The following is an 18354-nucleotide window of genomic DNA, read 5'->3' on the forward strand; positions in this document are numbered from 1 at the left end:
GTAAACAGGCCATACATTTTAAATAGTTCAAATTGTTTCTATGTCTCACCTACGCATTGATATTCAGAATAACATTGTGTCCATATATAATAGCTATAGTGTGATAGCATATGCTTAATGATGTAAATGACTGACAGTTCATTTTCAAGTCTCATAGTAACAAACGGTTTGTTAACATGGTACCTACACATATCAGGAAGTTATTACGCAGCGAAACTTTGACACTTAAAACATCTGTCCTTAAGTAAATTAGACATGGTGAATTTTTACTTTTGACATAAATCGACTTGTTTACATGTTTTATTTTTCATATCATTGTATGTTATTATTTACAAGCCTATACTATTTGGAAAACTATACATTCAATATAATAACACAAAAACATTATAATTAGTATGCCGGGAATCGAACCCGCGCAAGTATATGCTCCTCTACACCACAAAGTTTACTTTGCTTTTGATTCGGAAAATATTAAAAAACATACATTGTTTAGATTTAGACCAAATTATTTTACTTTTACGCAATCGAACTTAGACCTTTCGAGGTAACGGTAATGAACAAAATAATGCGATATCTAACGAAGTTCATTTGAGTTATAAGACCTTTGGACGTTAACCGTTATTGTAGAGCTGAACAAGTGTTGATATCGAAAATGCCCAGAATATTAAATTCAATGTTTTAGCCGAAACTTCGTCAAAAAGGTCACCGACATCTGACCATGTTATTTCTGACTCTTCACTTTTCTTTTCACAATCTGACTGGTAACGCGTATCGTGCTGCTTAGTATCATCATTTTCTTCAGAGACCGGGGGAATTTTAACCACAGCATCATCGGATCGGCTGACAGGACGTTTCCGCTGGCAACAAGATCGTTTGCGATGCCATTGGACCAGTTTCTGTAAGCATGAAGAAACGCTTCCTTTACGGTCGTGAATCCGTAACGCCATTATGCAAAAGAAGAAAACAATGCAGCTATACATCAACAGAAACATTAGGTAGTAATAAATGTAAGCTACTGGAGAAGAACTTTGTGGGATAGTTGTGTTCATAATCTCGAAATAGACGACAAACGACAGAAACACTGTGATCGCAACAGACGAACGCTCTCCGGAATTTGCAGGTAGCAGGAAAACAAAATTGTTTATTGCGCCTAACAAAGTTACTGGTATAATGATATACACGACATAAAACTCGTTTCGTCTTCCCAAATGTAATTCTATGTTTAAATATGGTGTCTGTCCGTCATAGCCATTTGAAAATATATTTCCTTCTATAAATGCCCATTGGCTGTTTTTAGCCAGCATCGTAATGTCTACTGTACTGCTTACAGGTGCTAGAACTAATTCACTTAGTCCGTATGCTGGGTAAATTAAGCTGATGTTACACATTTGTTTGTCGAACGGAAAGAACGTAACATCGACGCTGCACACTATTTCAAACACGTTCCCAGTTAGCCAGTTTACAGTTCCATTGTGAAAAATACGCAGTGAATGCTCGCTGGTTCCTACCTCCTGAATCGAACCTGCCGACTGTTGCAACAATATTCGTGGGTACCAAATTTCACTCGCTGGCAAAACGAAAGATGTAATGTTATTAAACTCGACAGGATTCAATGACATCCTTTCTTCTGTCCATTCCAGTGAAAAAAGCCAGGTCAGAGCTATTTCACTTTTAATTTCATCAAAACTGTTGATGCTGACAAGAAATGGTCGGATACTGACGTTAACCTGTGTTCGATGATCTGTTACTGGTAGTAAAAGCTTGTTGTATCCATTGGTCATATGCGTATACAGTCTAGACATATTCCCTTCAACTTGAAACGATCGTAATACCATAACAATAACACATAATATCCACATGATATTCATGTTATTTATTTTAAGGAAAAAGTACTACATGTTTGACCATATTTACATGGAATACTATTGTGATGTTAATCCTGAACGTTGTATTCAAGTTTAAAATAAGAAAACAAACCGCGGACAAATGTGAAGTTCTCGCCAATAATCGTCTGAAAACAAAACGTTCATCAATCATCAGTAATCAACGCATGGCATTTGCTAATAGAGTTTTCCATTTTCAGCAATTAATAGGACAAACCAACGCAATCCTAGATCAATAAACCAATGTGATTAATTGCATTTTGCACTAACTAATGGTGTTCTCATCCGTATGAGCTTCAATTAAACACAATGACGATCGTATTGTCACGTAGACTTGTTTGCAAATATTTATTGATAAACCATCAAGCAAAAGCATTAGTTTGTTAATTCAAATATTACCTGATCGTACGTTAAACAGATCCATGTGTTTATCACACGCAAAAAAACCATTAATATCAGAAAATCTAATAAAACATACATCACTCATTAGTATTTGAGCTATGTTCAAAATCACCGATAGACAATAGTCATCCAGAAAAAAAACACGCACACAAAACCGTATCATTTGACATATCAAGGCAGAAAAGATTCAATATATAAATAGCAACACTTTAGAAACATAAATAAGCGAGTAAATCTTGTCTGTTAGTATTGATGTTAGGCAAATAACAAAATGCCTATAACATACTAGACAAAACATACAATTCAACTTGTTTTATAACCAATACAATGTGTTCTATAACATCATGATAAGATCTGGACCCAACGCCTTAGAATGGTCACTCCAATGCATAGACTGCGGAGTAAATACGATTGAAAAGATCCAAACCCACAAGACAAGCATGATCAATGAATTGAAAATTGAATTTTGCGTTTCGTATTAGTCAAAATATAGTTTGACATTGATAACTGAAATTCCAATTATATTGTTATTGTCCAGGTAATTTGTAAGTACAATTTTATCAAAATATAAGAACTCAGTGATTTAACAGAGAGTAAATGTTAGGAAGCACACGATTTTTACGGTTTTACTATATTAAATTACAATGTGCTGAAGCCACTGAAGTTGTTTATTTCAAACCTACGATGTTAAAAGGGATAACTTATATTATACAAATGAGTTGCTTCTAAGGTTATGTAATAGCGAACAACTGCAGTGTCTTCAGCGCTTTGATTTCCCAAACTAGACGGCCATGCCCGTTCCCCATATCAAGAAAAAATAACAATAGTTGTTTATGATCAGGTCCATACCTTTAACTGTATAATAGGGTTCCTGAGTGTTTCTCAGCAATCTTACCTATGCAACTTCCTAGACTCCTGAAAGTTGGGATGACTTTTTAATAATAGATTTTCACATATTACTGTAGTTACTAAACGTTTTTTTAATGTTCGTAGGGTATAGAGTTTTAATGTTCGAATGGTATGGAGTTTTGGGTGATAAGCGGGAGTACCCAGAGGTAATCCCACTGGTCCAATTAATTGACCATCCATGGAACCTGAATATTTTCGTGAATGGTGATTGAATCCGGTAACGCGGATTCAAACCAGGTCGCCTAGGTGAAACGCGCGTGTGACAACAACTGCGCTAACCGCGGATAGCCATTCTGCACGTAGATTCCCTACCTGGCATTGTAAATACGTATTACATGTATTAATTTGATTTAACCTTTAACTTGTCAGTAATTGTAGCACTAAAACCGTGTGGCCAGTAAAGTACACGGGATGACTGCGACAATGCCTGAAAAGTTAACGGTACATTGTACGCACTGTTAGACCTTTATTGTAACAATGGCAATTCACGAAAAAGACATAACATTGTAAAATTGAAATCATGTGTGTACATTCAGTGTTTCCAGAACAATTTGTGTAGACTGTTAAATTTTTAAAGTAGATAGCAACATAGCACTTAAACAGGTATGTTTGCATCTTGTATTTAATTGTTTGGGGGAAGGTAGCCAGCGTCAGATTGAATGTAACCGGTGAAATCACCGGCTGCCGGTGCGTCTGGAGAATACTGGTATATTGTATCACACCTATTTGATAAGCTGATAATGCGAACAAATATCAAATAATATATATAACTGTACTTCAGCTTCGTGGGTAGCACTGCAGTGGTTTCACACCAATTAATAACCAGGACAGACTTATCACAAAACGTTGTGTAAACATCAGTATCTATCTATCTTCGGATACTTTTGAACTCCCTTTTCGGGTATTATTATTATTACTTATTATCATCTATTAATAGAATGATCACATAATACATTTTCGAAAATTGCCCACGTTTAGATTGATAAACCATTCATTTTCTGTAAATAAAAGACATTTCACCTAGTACTGCTTTGTCTATTACGTTCTGCATGATTCTCCAAGTGGAGCCTCTCTCCTAACTCAACGGTCAATGTCACACTTCAAGGCCATATGGCCAATTTTAGAATTAAGCAATGCACCAGAATGGCATGGTTTCCTCTACAGACCTATTTTCCTTACGCCATTTGTTCTCAATAACTTTGCTTATGGCGTCTAGTGGAATTTGAAATTATAAATTAACGCTTAACATAACTGCCTAAATGCGGTCTTTACAAATCGTGGTCAGTCAATTTATATAATACGCAGTTTGTTGATGTCTGGATAATATTCGAAAAGTACCTTACCTAGGTAAAAAGTTTAAATCGATACTCTTTCAAATCATCATTTATATAAGATCATACAATTGTATAAAAGAAAAGCGACGTTCGGATGGTTTGCTGGCAACACAGTGACCAATTCCACTGCTGAAGTAATTCTTCACTGCTTTAGCACTTACAGTAATTACGCGTGTGAGATACATTTCTAAAATATCGCTTTATGATAATTATTTGCTGAATTATTGTTAGACAATAAATCAGCCTGCTTTCTGCCTCTCTAAGTAACATATGAAAGAAAAACGACATTGTGCTTTATTGTTTTATACAAGTCTTACAAAAGAGCGTTGTTAAAACTTATCGAGGTTAGCTATAAAACGGTGAAAACGTTGACTTGGTAAACGGTATCTTTTATTTACCATAAAAACAATAAATTGGTAAGATATAAATTGTGTTAAGTTACATGACGATACGTTTAATTTTAACATAATATCACTACGGCATACGGTTTGATGGGAAGCGTATACAATAGCTTGAATACTATTGTGTCATTGAATCCTATTAGTATGACGACTACCAAATATATTTAACATTCATATATTCACCAGCCCACCATATAAACAGGAGAGAAACACAATGAACAGTTAATGATGCTATCTTAATGCAGTGATACTAACGTTTTGAAAAAATGTATCAAGGTTAAACATATGTTAAAGTCGACTAAAGTACACCAAGTGAACTACTACGGCGCAAGCGTCATTTCCTAAATATTTAATCAAAGTGCTGAAGGTTCTGAATATGTTCGCTATTGCAGAATCTTAGACGCAACTCAGTTTTCAAAATTATGTTATAGCATTTTATATTGCAAGTTTGAAATGAACACAACCAATTTAAATTTATAAAGAGTGTGTCTTAAAGCACAGGTCGAGCTGTATGTGCACTGTTTATCCGCACATTTATGTTATAGCGATAACTTAAACAAAATAACAACAATATGTCTCTTTTTTGCAATTGGTTGCTGCACTGGCAACCATCTTTAAAATTGTGGTTGCCTTGCTAAAGAATAACAAGCCTAGAATCATGTACGTGTTGTTTTATGTGTACTTCATACTTTATTTATTTTCTTTAAATAATTTAGCAACAATTTTACCGAAAAGACATAAATTTAATGTATCATGTCTTGTCTTTAGCCGCAATTAAATCATTTCCTAGACCTATGTGATCCGCATTTGCCAATTTGTATTCTATGTTTAATTGGATTGAGTTGTTTCAAGCTTTTAAAACGCTAGTTGCCCTGCTTTTTAGCCCAACTGAAACCAACTTTTGAAAATTAGTTTCCTGGGCTTAAATCTACTGGCCCCAGGCTAACAGGCAACCACTTAATCTGTAAGTTATTCATGATGTAAGATCTGAGAGTGTATTGAACTCATTTAATTTGCAAGTCTGACGACATTAAAGGGACCTTTTTACGTTTTGGTAAATTGATAAAATAAAACGATTTAATAATATGGAGAATTCTGTTGTTTTCGATATATATTTTCATACCACGAGGCTTGCTTATATTAAGTGTAAACTACATCTCTCATTGTATGAGCACTGATGACCGAATGGTCTGAACGATATACTTTTATTCAAGGGGTCACTGGTTCGAGCCCAGTTGAGGGTAACTTTTTTTGTTTCTTGGATTTTATCCTTGTTTTTTTTTTCAATAGAGCTTTTAAGATCCGATGTTTACATTTATCAATATTAAGCATTTAATAACAAACTGTGAAAATGTCCCTCTTAGATGTTTACTTAAAATGCCACAAGGTTAAAATGTTATGGTTTAATTGATTTAAACGTAATTTTGTTTATTTGCCTTGTCAGTGAGGTTACTTTGAAGCTATTATCACTGTAGTCTTTGTTTTCAAATCATTAATAGCATAGATAATTTAAGCTTCATTTTTGGAAAACAAGGCTTAATGCATATGCATTAATTGTCATCTCAGTAACAGAGATTCTCTTTTATAGAAAAACACCCTAAAATCAGAAAGTGTCGTCTATGATTAGCTTGTGCGCACTGCACAGGCTAATCAGTGTTCACAAGCTAATCTGGGAAACCACTTATTTGGCATGCATTAAGCCCCGTTGTCCCTGAACGCAGCCAATATGTACTGATTTCTATGACAAACTGTCGTCGCACATGCTTTTAAAAACTATTGTTTACATACACACACTTACTGTCTGCAGTGTCTGTACCAGTGGTGAAGTATAAACCAACGTATTGACGCACAGACAGTTCCTTTGCTAATGCAACCTTCATCCAAGGTTGTTTGAAAACTGAAAATAAACGTGATAACATTTTTTTTCTCATTTGGTCAATACTCGCCAATACGTATTCCTCTTGTAATTTTTATATCAGGTCCATCACTACCGAAATCGCTACAGTTAATAAGTTGTGCATGGCGCTCTGTTTCACAATCGATCAAAGGCACAACGAGAAAAACAGAAAAAATAAAAGGGACAGTTTAACAACAGAAAACAAGATTTTAGATATTGAAGAAATATCAAAATTGCTGGGTTCCTTGAACATAGTTTATTATAACGGTGTGGTATAATGGAAGTAAATGAAACGAATATTAGTATCCGGAAATGTAACCTTAGAATCAGGTATCTGAAAACAACTCTTTCCATTTGAAAGCCTTTACTTTTAACGATCAGTTTAGACCATAGTATTTGTTAGATATAATGTCTGTAATGTCATCTTAATTTTGATTTATGGTTGCGTTCTGTTACATTTCGCCTTATATTTTATTAGATGACAATCACTTACAATATTGTTTATACTAAGTATACAATACTAAGGAACTGGCATATGATTCCTCGGAAGTAAATTGAAATGAAACAACGTGTACTATCTATCAATGGCATCATTGTATATGTAGTTTTGTCTATTAAAAAAATAATTGTATGAATTTATTTCAAATGAGTATCTTAATATGAATATACAGTTCTTTTTCTCACTCGACATAGGAATAGGAACCTGTTCTGCTAATTTTGGCGTAGGACTGATAACCTTCAAAACCAGGACACGCGTGTACGTCGTTAAGGTCCCTCGTGGATTAAAAAGATTGAAGGTCTAGTGATAAACGATAAATCTACACGAGAAAACGGGTGTATGGACTGATACAATCTCTGAAGGAAATAAGATATTGGAGCGCTTTTTATCACAGTTTTCTTAATTAAGAAAAAAAGAGACCATTCGATGCAAATGTCCGGTCTACAAGAATCCCATTGGTCGCTGCAAGCGGTGTAGCCTTAGCTTAATGATGGCGTATGTGTCGTTGCTTTGACAAATACGCTATCCGAAATATAGGCATTCGGTACGAATAGAGAGCCATTGTATATATTTTAAATGCGAATACGCGTTTTATCGCTAATGCAAACCAACTTTACCAACCTCAATCTATGCACACAATTATCTACACAATGTTTATCGTTACGATGACCAACATTACTCCACCGATCTCAGCTTACCAGTTGTGTTTGTATTCGAACTAAATGCCAATATTTCGGACAGCATTGTCATCGGTGTGACGCTACTTACGTCAACCTAATGGCAAGGCTGCGATGGAAGCAGCGGTCAAGTATCTTCATATAGACAGAAAAAAAATCATAGAGATGCTCTTTTTTTCAATTAAAAAAAAACAATATTTCGGACAGCATTGTCATCGGTGTGACGCTACTTACGTCAACCTAATGGCAAGGCTGCGATGGAAGCAGCGGTCAAGTATCTTCATATAGACAGAAAAAAAATCATAGAGATGCTCTTTTTTTCAATTAAAAAAAAACAATGCGTTTAATATAGCTTTAATAAAGTGTTTGTATAAAATGTATCAAATAAAAATGATTTTCAATGATGCATTGTTATCTTTAATACAGTTTTTTGTAAAGACAATGCAAGTTATTTTTTAACTTTGAAAAAGGAAAACAGAACCAGTGTCTTATTCCTTACTCAAACTAATTAGGAAACTGGATTATAACTCAATTAAACCATGTTAAATATCTTGGAATAAATATATTTTTTATTCCAGCTATATATGTAATGTTGTTCTGGTATATGTGATACACTTTGGTTCAACTAAATATATTTTCAAGAAACAACGACAGTTCCTTTTTCGAATAAAAAATAACAGTGCAATCATTAAGTAAAACTATGACGAAATGTATTGCAATTTTGTTTTCTACTAACTTATTTAACGTGGTAAAAATTGGTTTATTCAAAATATTGTTTTAGTAGGAACAAGCCTTAATTAGCTTGAGTTAGGAAAAAGAAGGTAGTTCCTTTTTATATTTTCAGCCAAGGGGAAAGAACTGAATTATAAATATTACTATTTTATGAACATGATGCAAAAAAAATATTGCACATTAATATCACATACATGTTGAATAAATGTATTGGCTTTTGGTTTGGTTGATTTGTGTTAGTATTCGAAGTAGGAAATTCCATTCCGCTTTAAACAAAAACAACACACCATTTAAGCACAAAATAGAAACAATAACATGTATTTGCATACATACGTTGAACAGTTTTTTTTTAGTCATCTATGTTGATTTACTTTAGAATTGTATGTATATTTTTTAGAAATATTCTTATATCAAATGTGTGAACCTTGCATCAGGAATAAAGGAATGTTCCTTATTTAATATTCTTATATAGAAATTATAATGAGGAATAAGCAACTATGAAAAGGGAACTAACTTACTCTCCATGGGGATTATCTTTTGTTCCGAGCTCGGATTCTTGCCACTATGACTTTACGTTTGCCGATATGTATGTATACGCTTTCTCATCGTTTAGTTTAATGCGCAATCAGATGTCGTTTACATGGCAAATTGAACATTAAATCATACGTTAACCACGAAAGCTACATACCAATTAACGATTTTACCTCTAAAGTTCATACGCCCCATTGTTTCTGTAAAACAAGGCATTCTATATCGACCTTGCAAATTCTTTTGAAGATGATAATTTAAAGATTGCAAAAATATCGACATATCGATCTAACCGAAATTCATTCCAAAGATCATTGCAAAGAAGAAAATTACTTTTAATTAGTGTATTATCCCTTCTTCTTTTATCGCTAACATTATTTCTACGTTTACGGAGGTGATATTGATTCATGTGAGTTCAGCTTTGCTCATATAACATTCAGCCATTTTACGAGTCAGACGTAGACATATAAAAGCGAGCGCACTGGTCTGCTTGATGATCAACATTTTTTATAGAAGAATGTATCATCGGGCTAGAGTCCGTTTGGTGACTGGATGCTTAGCGACGCATGCTACAAGCAACAACTGCTGGCTTTATCTTGCACACCTTCGGCGGATATGCAGTGTGTTAAGTACATTGAGTGTTTTGTAAAAACAATCGAGATAATCCTGTTTTGCTACATACACATTTCGATATTTGCTATATATGATTGGATATAAAAACCTCGCCCCACAAACGGGGATACTTAAAGACAAACATCGCACTTCTTGACAAAATCTGAGTATATGCATATTGTTGCCATCGAAATTTACGAAAACTCAGTACCCAAATGATATGTTGTAGGTTGTCTTTCAAAGCGACCCCGCATACTATGTTTCAGTTGACGTATTTAAAATCAAAAAAACAATCATGATTTCCATTAAATTGGAGTAAGTTCTGATTACATCATTGACCATATACAATATGTAACATCTTACGGAATACGTTATAATTATAATTATTTTTATTTATGTGTTCAAGATAAAGTACGGTTTTAAGCTAGGTACTCTATATGCTAGAAAAATATTTTGTATTTTTTGTTTCATACGCTTTTTCTCTTTTTCTCTTTCCTTGTACGAGCAACCATTTCTTCTTAAGTATTCTAAATTAAATGTACGTATTAAGTTTGCTTTAATTGCATGTTTCTTTCTGCAAAGAATAATTAAGCGTGTATATTTAACGACGAATTTGTATCATTTTGACTATCGTCGAGTTTAATGTACGTCAACTTGACGCACCAAAACGAAAATTACACCATCTCGAACGACGACGAAATAAGACAGTTGTGGCCTTTCATGTTGTTGTGTTTGCAGACCTCGACGACGAAACAACAACGCTTTTAATTGTTTGATTAGTGTCAGGTCCAAAAATCGAATATTGATGTATAATTTACATAGGAAATATATTAAGAATCATGTCTTTACAATTTATAGTTGACAGTCCAAAGTATCACATTCATAGATGGTTAATGAAATATTGGTATTCATATCATACTCAGGCAAAGAGTTTTGGTGCGAAGAGGTTTCACATGGAGTGCGCACTTTTGAAATGTTACCAGGCCGGAAACCAATCTGCAATAAGTTGTTCGTATACAATTTAAAACTAGTACGTATTTGTTTTGCTTTTTCATTGATTTTTCTGTACCGTTCAATTAGAGACACAGCTAAAACATTTTGGTTCGCAAACCAAACGCTGATTTAGTACATAAGTCGACAGTTCAATGATTATAGCATAAGGATACCAGTTAACTTCAACTCAAAAAAGACAATTCAGAAAAACCTTTATACGTTGGCCATGGTTCACATACCTCGTGACCTTTTTAGATCTGTGTTTGGAGTAAAATATATTCAAAAGCAAGACCGATATAATTTTTTCAAATACTACTTTTAACATAGTTCACCATTATAAATTGGATACATTGAAGAGCCCACTTATAAATGAGAATTTTCTATAAGCATCACGATGTCGTTAACAAATAAATATATTTTAGTCAAGTGCAACCGCGCGTCTAAACGGTTAAAAAAATTAGAATGTTTGACTTTATATCATTTTGACACAAAATATCCCTCTTATGAAATATAGCAGTAAAAGTTAAGGGGGAGTTTATAAAATGTCACTGTGTATACATTTACATGTTTCTGTTCTATATTTATGAAAAAAAAACATTCAAGAAAACCTTATTATAGGAATATGATTATTATGGTCTTCTTTTTAAAAAAGGCTCTGTGTGACATGCGTTTTCCAACAATTTCCGGATTACTTGTAGAAAATGGATATGTTGATTGATACATGTGTTACGGTACCGAACTAAAGCGGGATTGGTGGAAGGATGTGTAGCTCAGTCAGGAGAGCACTTGCCCTATAAGCGAGGTTTCCCGAGTTCGAGTCCTGGACTGGCTGCACACTTTCCACCACTCGGGGACAATTGCGCCAAACATGGGGCCGTTGGAGGGTACAGTTCTCCGTAGAACTTGCCCGTGGGTTCGTCGAGATTAGTAATTCACTGTCCTCTGTCTCGAATTCGAGGACGAATTCCAACTTGGCAGGGGAGAATGTCACGGTACCGAACTAAAGCGGGATTGGTGGAAGGATGAGAGGCGGCCGGTGTCCCGGGTTCGAGTCCCGGACTGGCTGCACACTTTTCACCACCCGGCAACATATGACTCGAAGCAAATCGATGAGAACAATCAAAAAATGTATTTGTATGTTTAAAGAATAGCTACTCGGACGTTGCAATTAACGGTTCACGTTGTAGTGTTCTAAATGGGTGGAGCAATCGTTTAAAAATGTTATTCATGCAGACGTGTTGTAGTACGTTTAATAATATCTTTATTAGGAAAATCTAAAGGGTCATTTCGTTTATAGAAAAAAAAATCGAAAAGAAATGTGCACTCTCAATATAGCCTTCTTGAATCAAGCGTGGCTAGATGTGTTAATCACGTGGCAAATACGATAACGACGTCCATGCCGAGACAGGTATTTTTTCGCCGTTGTATACCCTTTATTACTTGTTTTAATTGTTAAAATGACGCTCATTTTCAGGTAAGATGGAGATTACAGTTTACATCGAAGTGATATTTGCTAAATATCGATTTTACTCGCTGCAAAATTTCTTAGTGGGTAACAAAATAAATTTTCCCGCTAAGAAAATTTGCAGCAAGTAAAGTCGACACAAAGAGCAAACAATTAAACGAAAGGAAAAAAAGCATTTACCTGTCTAGTTTATTGATGCATTGTGTAGATTTCGTTTGAAAGATGCATCTGTATTGTTGGAAACATCCTGTTATTAGACGTGTTTTTATTATATGGTATGCCATTATGTTAAATTACGCGCATGAATACACTACACCTTATAACCCAATCAATTTCCTGTTTACTGAAGATAAAGAAATCCGGCACATCTGTATAAGAGCAATCATGTATATAGAATTAGGACCAATATAACATAATAGTCTCAGCTTATGGTATAAAATCTCAGAACATAGCACGCTAGTACTAGTAGTAGTTGTTATTTAAGGACGCACTCAATGCTGCGTTGAAAAAAAGAGACAGATGTTTTAATATAATGAATTTTTAATAATTGAGAATGTAACCGTAAAAGAAAACCTTTCTACTATTGTTAGGTTTTATGTTCGCTCGATACAGTCAGGAAATTATTTTTTGCGATATGTTATACTGAAAGAACAGCGTTGGTTGACACTATTTGCTGATAGTGTTTCATTATTCTCACCGGTGTTGACTACGGAAAACCATGTCCACTTGAGCTTGATTGACTTTTAAAACAACAATATAAAAACCCAATCTTTACACATGTTTTCATTTTTATGTATAAGACGTGAACCATATTTTGCATAGCTATTATATAAGAAAATGCACACTGGGGTGTTCGAGTCAGTTATGAAAATAGCATCGCAGCTCATAAGGCTTTTTATCTGTACAAGTTGTCCAAACAACTTGGAAAAAACAGTGTCTCAGAATATACCTACTAATGTGTTTCGAAAAATAACTATTCCACGTGTTTGCCAAAATGCGATAATCACAACCGTCGCATCAAGTCAATTGTCCTGTCTCACCAGTTGCAACGCAACTTTTAAAGCAGTCACGTTTAAACAGGACTCCGGTGCATGTTCGCTCTGCAACTTACTCGGACTTGTTTCAAGCCCTTGTTTGAAGACCTGCAGGTAAATGAAACGGTATACAGTATGATTATATTAATGTGATATTATAATTCACGCTTGTATAGCACTAAGTTAAATTGTGCTCATAATCTCTAGCGCAGAATGACAGCGAGACCACACATACGAGAATGACTTTTTCGATAGCCGGATCGGACACATATTCAGTGTGGGTTTTCACATGAAACACTTGTTCGGATCGCCCTCTTCTTTTTAGGATGAAAGTAGTACAGTTGTCAGCTGCTTGCCTAGGTATCTGACATTACATTTTTCTTTTAATACAAGTTTGGCAGTTGCCTCTGTGTTCACACTTGTCCACGGCCAGGGGATTATGTTTAACATAGACTTACATAGCTTTATGTAATCTTACATGTCATCAATACCCACATTGTATTAATATCTCTTAAGTATTATATTAGATACTATTAAATATCCGGATCAATATTTTGAATTAAATAATATCGAATGCATTAAAACGTAAAATAGTCAGGATATTAACATCTTAGGTTTTATTTTAATCAAACTTTTTCAGGATTACAGTGGCAAAGAATTCATCGAGTTTAAGGCAAAACGCACGTGATCATTGCAACCAGAACTTTGATGGTCTCGCCAGTGTACTTGATGGGCAAGAAAACGGCTTACTGCAAGCAGCTATTTCAGCCGTTTGCCCTCATACACCCGAGCACTGGATCGGGGGTTCAAAGAAGAACAACTCTTGGTACTGGGAAACCAAGGAAGGGGATCTGATTGATTTCGTTTGGTTCAATTGGGCTCCCTCGGAACCAAGCAATAATTCGGATGAAACATGCATGTGGGTCTGGGTTGGTTTCGGTTGGGATGATTACATGTGCGACGAAACTAACTTCTTTGTATGCCAGCTGTATAATTAACAAGTTAATTCTAGTTCGACTTCTGAATATATACACTTGTGGCAAATTTTACTGTTTGTAAGATTATTGGTATCATTTATATAATTGTTTGAAGAAGACGCGTTAAAATAAGCTTATCAACTTTTCATGAACCAAACATCAATGAGAAATGCTTAAGGCAGTGTACGTTAGATCTAAAAATATTTTAAAGTAAATTAATGATTACGGTATTTGTAGCTTCTTTGAAAATGCATGTTTTATGCATACTTTGCAGTGCCAGGTTGTGTTATCAATAGTATCATGTATAAGTTGAATATTATTAGCATAATAAACTGCTTTGAAAAAAAATTAATTGAACAACAACCAAAAAACCCTTATGTCTGAACAGTGAGTTTTTTTATCTTGCGATACTACTGGTGTAAGAGAATACAGTCACTTACTGATAAACAATAATCGTATCTAATTGGAATATAATGTACTGAAAATTTACGCTTTGCCATTGACTTCGCTGTCGTTAAAGGATAAAAATGACATCTTCGTTCGTAATGACAACATCGCATTAATTTATTCGATACTGTTGATAAGTATGAATATAAACATTGTTTTTCTATTCCGAGTGTATAGTTGTGGATGGCAATATACACGCGTGTGTGCATGATCAAGTTGGACATAAAAACACTGATAATTGAAGTTTAACTACTATACGTACGGAAAGTCGACATAAACGTCGCTGTTGATACGCTATCAACCGTAAACGTATATGTCAATCTTGTACAAAGTGTATATTTCGATCGTTTGTCAGTCTTGACTGACAGATTACAGCGTTTGACAACAATTTAATAGTATATTATTCAGATTGTGGGGTCATTAGATCCTTTTGCAGAATAAGGTTTTGTTAATGTTATTTTAACTTAAATAAAATCATACACATATATATATATATATATATATATATATATATATATATATATATATATATATATATATATTGGTGTAAATTGTTTTTTAGGGCAGTGCCGTGTTGTTTCAATTGTGAACTCTCATGATTTAAGAATATGTGCCTTACCAGAAGATATTATTAGTAACAACGTTAGTAACTGACGGTGTATGGGATATACACCCTAAGTAATATCATACCATACAAGAGCGAAGCTCGAGAATGGTATTAACTTACTGATGTTGTATATCCCATACACCGTCAGTTAGTAACGGTGTAATGATAATATCCTAACCGACTACTCAATAAATCGGGTAGTATGGAAATTAGTCGGGGTGTATGGAAATATTCCATGGGCACATGACCGCTCTAAGCCAATCGGCTTACTGTTATTATTGTAGGAGGTGAGATAGCATAAAAAATCATATAATAAAGATACCATGAAATTATCATAAAATACAGATTGGATAAAATTTAAAAGTTTGGACACAACAATATATGCTCACAATAAACTGGTTAGATATGCCTGTGTTGTATAATTTATTCATCTAATTAATTTCAAAATAAAAAACATGATTATCTTGGAGAAATATACTTTGTACAGAGATCAAAGTCACTAAGTAAAGTATGCAACATGACAAAAGTTACATGAAATATTTAAATTCCCAAAAGCTTTTGACAATTCTTGTGTCGCTCATGTAAGTATGTATTAACCACATAATGATGCGTTAGTAAAACGTTGCAAATACATGTAAGTCATTTATCTTTTATTGCAGATAGTAAAACATGACTTTGTCGATACTGATGCAACTTGGTCTTATCAAGTTATCATCTGACTTTGTCAAACTGCAATTAATTTAGTTAGCCTACTAGGGAATATATATATATATTACGATTTAAAATTATTTAAGCCATGTTTCTGGAGTTTTCAAGATTCTGTAGACTCTAATATAATGAAATTGTCAATATTCTTATGAGTTTGATATTTTTTGTTTGTTAATTGTTTCAAGTGTATAATAAATACTATTACTATATTCGAATGGCTCTTTTGTCAGTCATACATATATAACTATAAAAATGATGCACTGTTTTAAACTGTAAATTATAGTGACTTGTAAACAGGTCACATACAATGAATTATTACATGTTCTAAACATCTTCTTTATTTACTGTTGTGTAAGACAAATCCCGGTTTGTTTTTATTCCGTAGCAATACAGAAAGAACTGCGTTGTGCAATATTATTAAATATCTTTTGATGAAGACTTAATTTTATTGAATGAAATGTAGGTTAGCAAATACAAGCAATATTCGTTAAATTTACCTCAAATAAAAATAATTTAATAGAAAACAAATGTAACTTTACATTTGGCAAATTTGGATATGTTGTTATTGTTATCAGTGTTTTGCTGTAACTTCAGAATCATATATCAAGGCAAACTTTAAATGTGTCCGATCGAATTACAATAGAATTGTCCGTTTACTATATTTTCTTTGGTGGTCGAACTTTTGGGCAAAGCATACTACAAGTAGTATAAATTCTCCAAGCACAGTAAATCAAGCTACCAGGAAAAACAGTGTCAATGCCAAAGTATGCATCCTACGGCACTCAACAACGTCCTTCGCTTCTTGGGTAGCTTGGCTATTGGATGCATTTATCTGCTCAACTTCGTGCCAACTATTGCAATTTTCCGTGTGATATATTAGCACCCAACCAGCCATAGCGGCCAGTATCACATTTTGTACCTGTCAAACGGCAAACGAACGGCGTTTTGATGTTTAATCAAAACATTTATTTGGTAGTTAGGGTTGACATAGAACGAACTAGACAGAGATCGTATGTAGTTTATTCCATAAATCATGTATTTAAATTTTCAGTAAAATCAATAATGTATGATTTAATACTGAAACACTAACAATTTATATGCAATTTGCCATTTCCTTATTCATTGATTCCAAAGCCGGTTTACTTTGTAAGTAACTATTCATATTCTGGCATTGCGTCATCATTTTAAGCGGGCTTGTTTGCTACTATTCAATTGTGTTGTAAGTTTAAATATTTACCATCTACAACTGAGATAAAACAATCTAGATTTTGCACTCGACATTTTTTGTCGCATCAATAATTCGGTAGGGTAGAGTGGGAGAAAAATAGCGCTGGTAGACACAAATAGAAAAACTTTGTAAGACGTTTATTAACGCACTCTTCCAGTTAAGAGTGTAACAAGCATAGCCATGCATATGGTCATTCTGTGTATATTAAAAGTCGTTGTTAAAGTCATAAATCATATTAATATTACCCAATAACGTAAATACAATTTGAAACTAAAACATTGTACACAAATAATTTCGCATATGTATTTATGTGACTTGCGGTCATCAATCAAGGCCGTACACATTGCAGACGTTGTTCCGCTGACCTGCATAATATAGTAAGTACTCCTCAACCTCATCACTTTAAGCCAGTTGAACAACACGGCTGTTGGAAATGACCATATTTCAAGTGTGTCCCGTTGTACATTTTACGAATCCGGAACACTTGTATCAATTTCTAGTCAGCTTCGCTTCGAGAGACATGTCGAAGCCCCATTTAGCTCAATCAATGTAAAATTCACGCTTGACCATAGACATATTGGGATGTAACGTGCGATAAGCAATGCTGGCAAAAACCTCACCTGATAAAAGTGCATTTTAATGCGCAGTTAGCACAATTTTACTTGTTACTTGACGCTGTTGTTCTGAATCATTCCTCTTTCAAACATATACGGAAAGCGCTTTAACAAGGGTGTTGGCATGCTACGAGTGCAATATGCACAACAGTGTAGACATGAAAACGCTGTTACCCTCTGTTTCCACAGAGTCTACAGATATTTTTTCAAAGATTTGTGAATGCCGGAAAAACGTTTCCTTTCATACAAAATTAAGTTAAAATCTGTTTTTCAAAATCATGAATGGATTCGCTTACTACAACTTGTTCACAATTGGGGGTTATTCATGAACATGTGTACAGCGTTTCATTTTCAGGCTAATCGACTTCGTTTTGAAAGTATAATTGCAAGAAGGATGCCAATGGGAA

At 34.3% G+C, this 18354-nt stretch overlaps 1 protein-coding gene across 1 annotated transcript; it reads right to left on the reverse strand.

Moving 5' to 3' along the window:
• Nucleotides 1-611: 611 nt before the first annotated feature.
• Nucleotides 612-1868, reverse strand: LOC127863600 (neuronal acetylcholine receptor subunit alpha-2-like). The gene has a single exon (XM_052403184.1). The coding sequence runs from the start codon at nucleotides 1866-1868 to the stop codon at nucleotides 612-614; it is 1257 nt and encodes a 418-aa protein (XP_052259144.1).
• Between the last annotated feature and the right edge of the window lie 16486 nt (nucleotides 1869-18354).

This window comes from Dreissena polymorpha, unplaced genomic scaffold (genome assembly GCF_020536995.1).
Source record: "Dreissena polymorpha isolate Duluth1 unplaced genomic scaffold, UMN_Dpol_1.0 chrUn019, whole genome shotgun sequence".
NCBI classification, from domain to species: Eukaryota; Metazoa; Mollusca; class Bivalvia; order Myida; family Dreissenidae; genus Dreissena; species Dreissena polymorpha.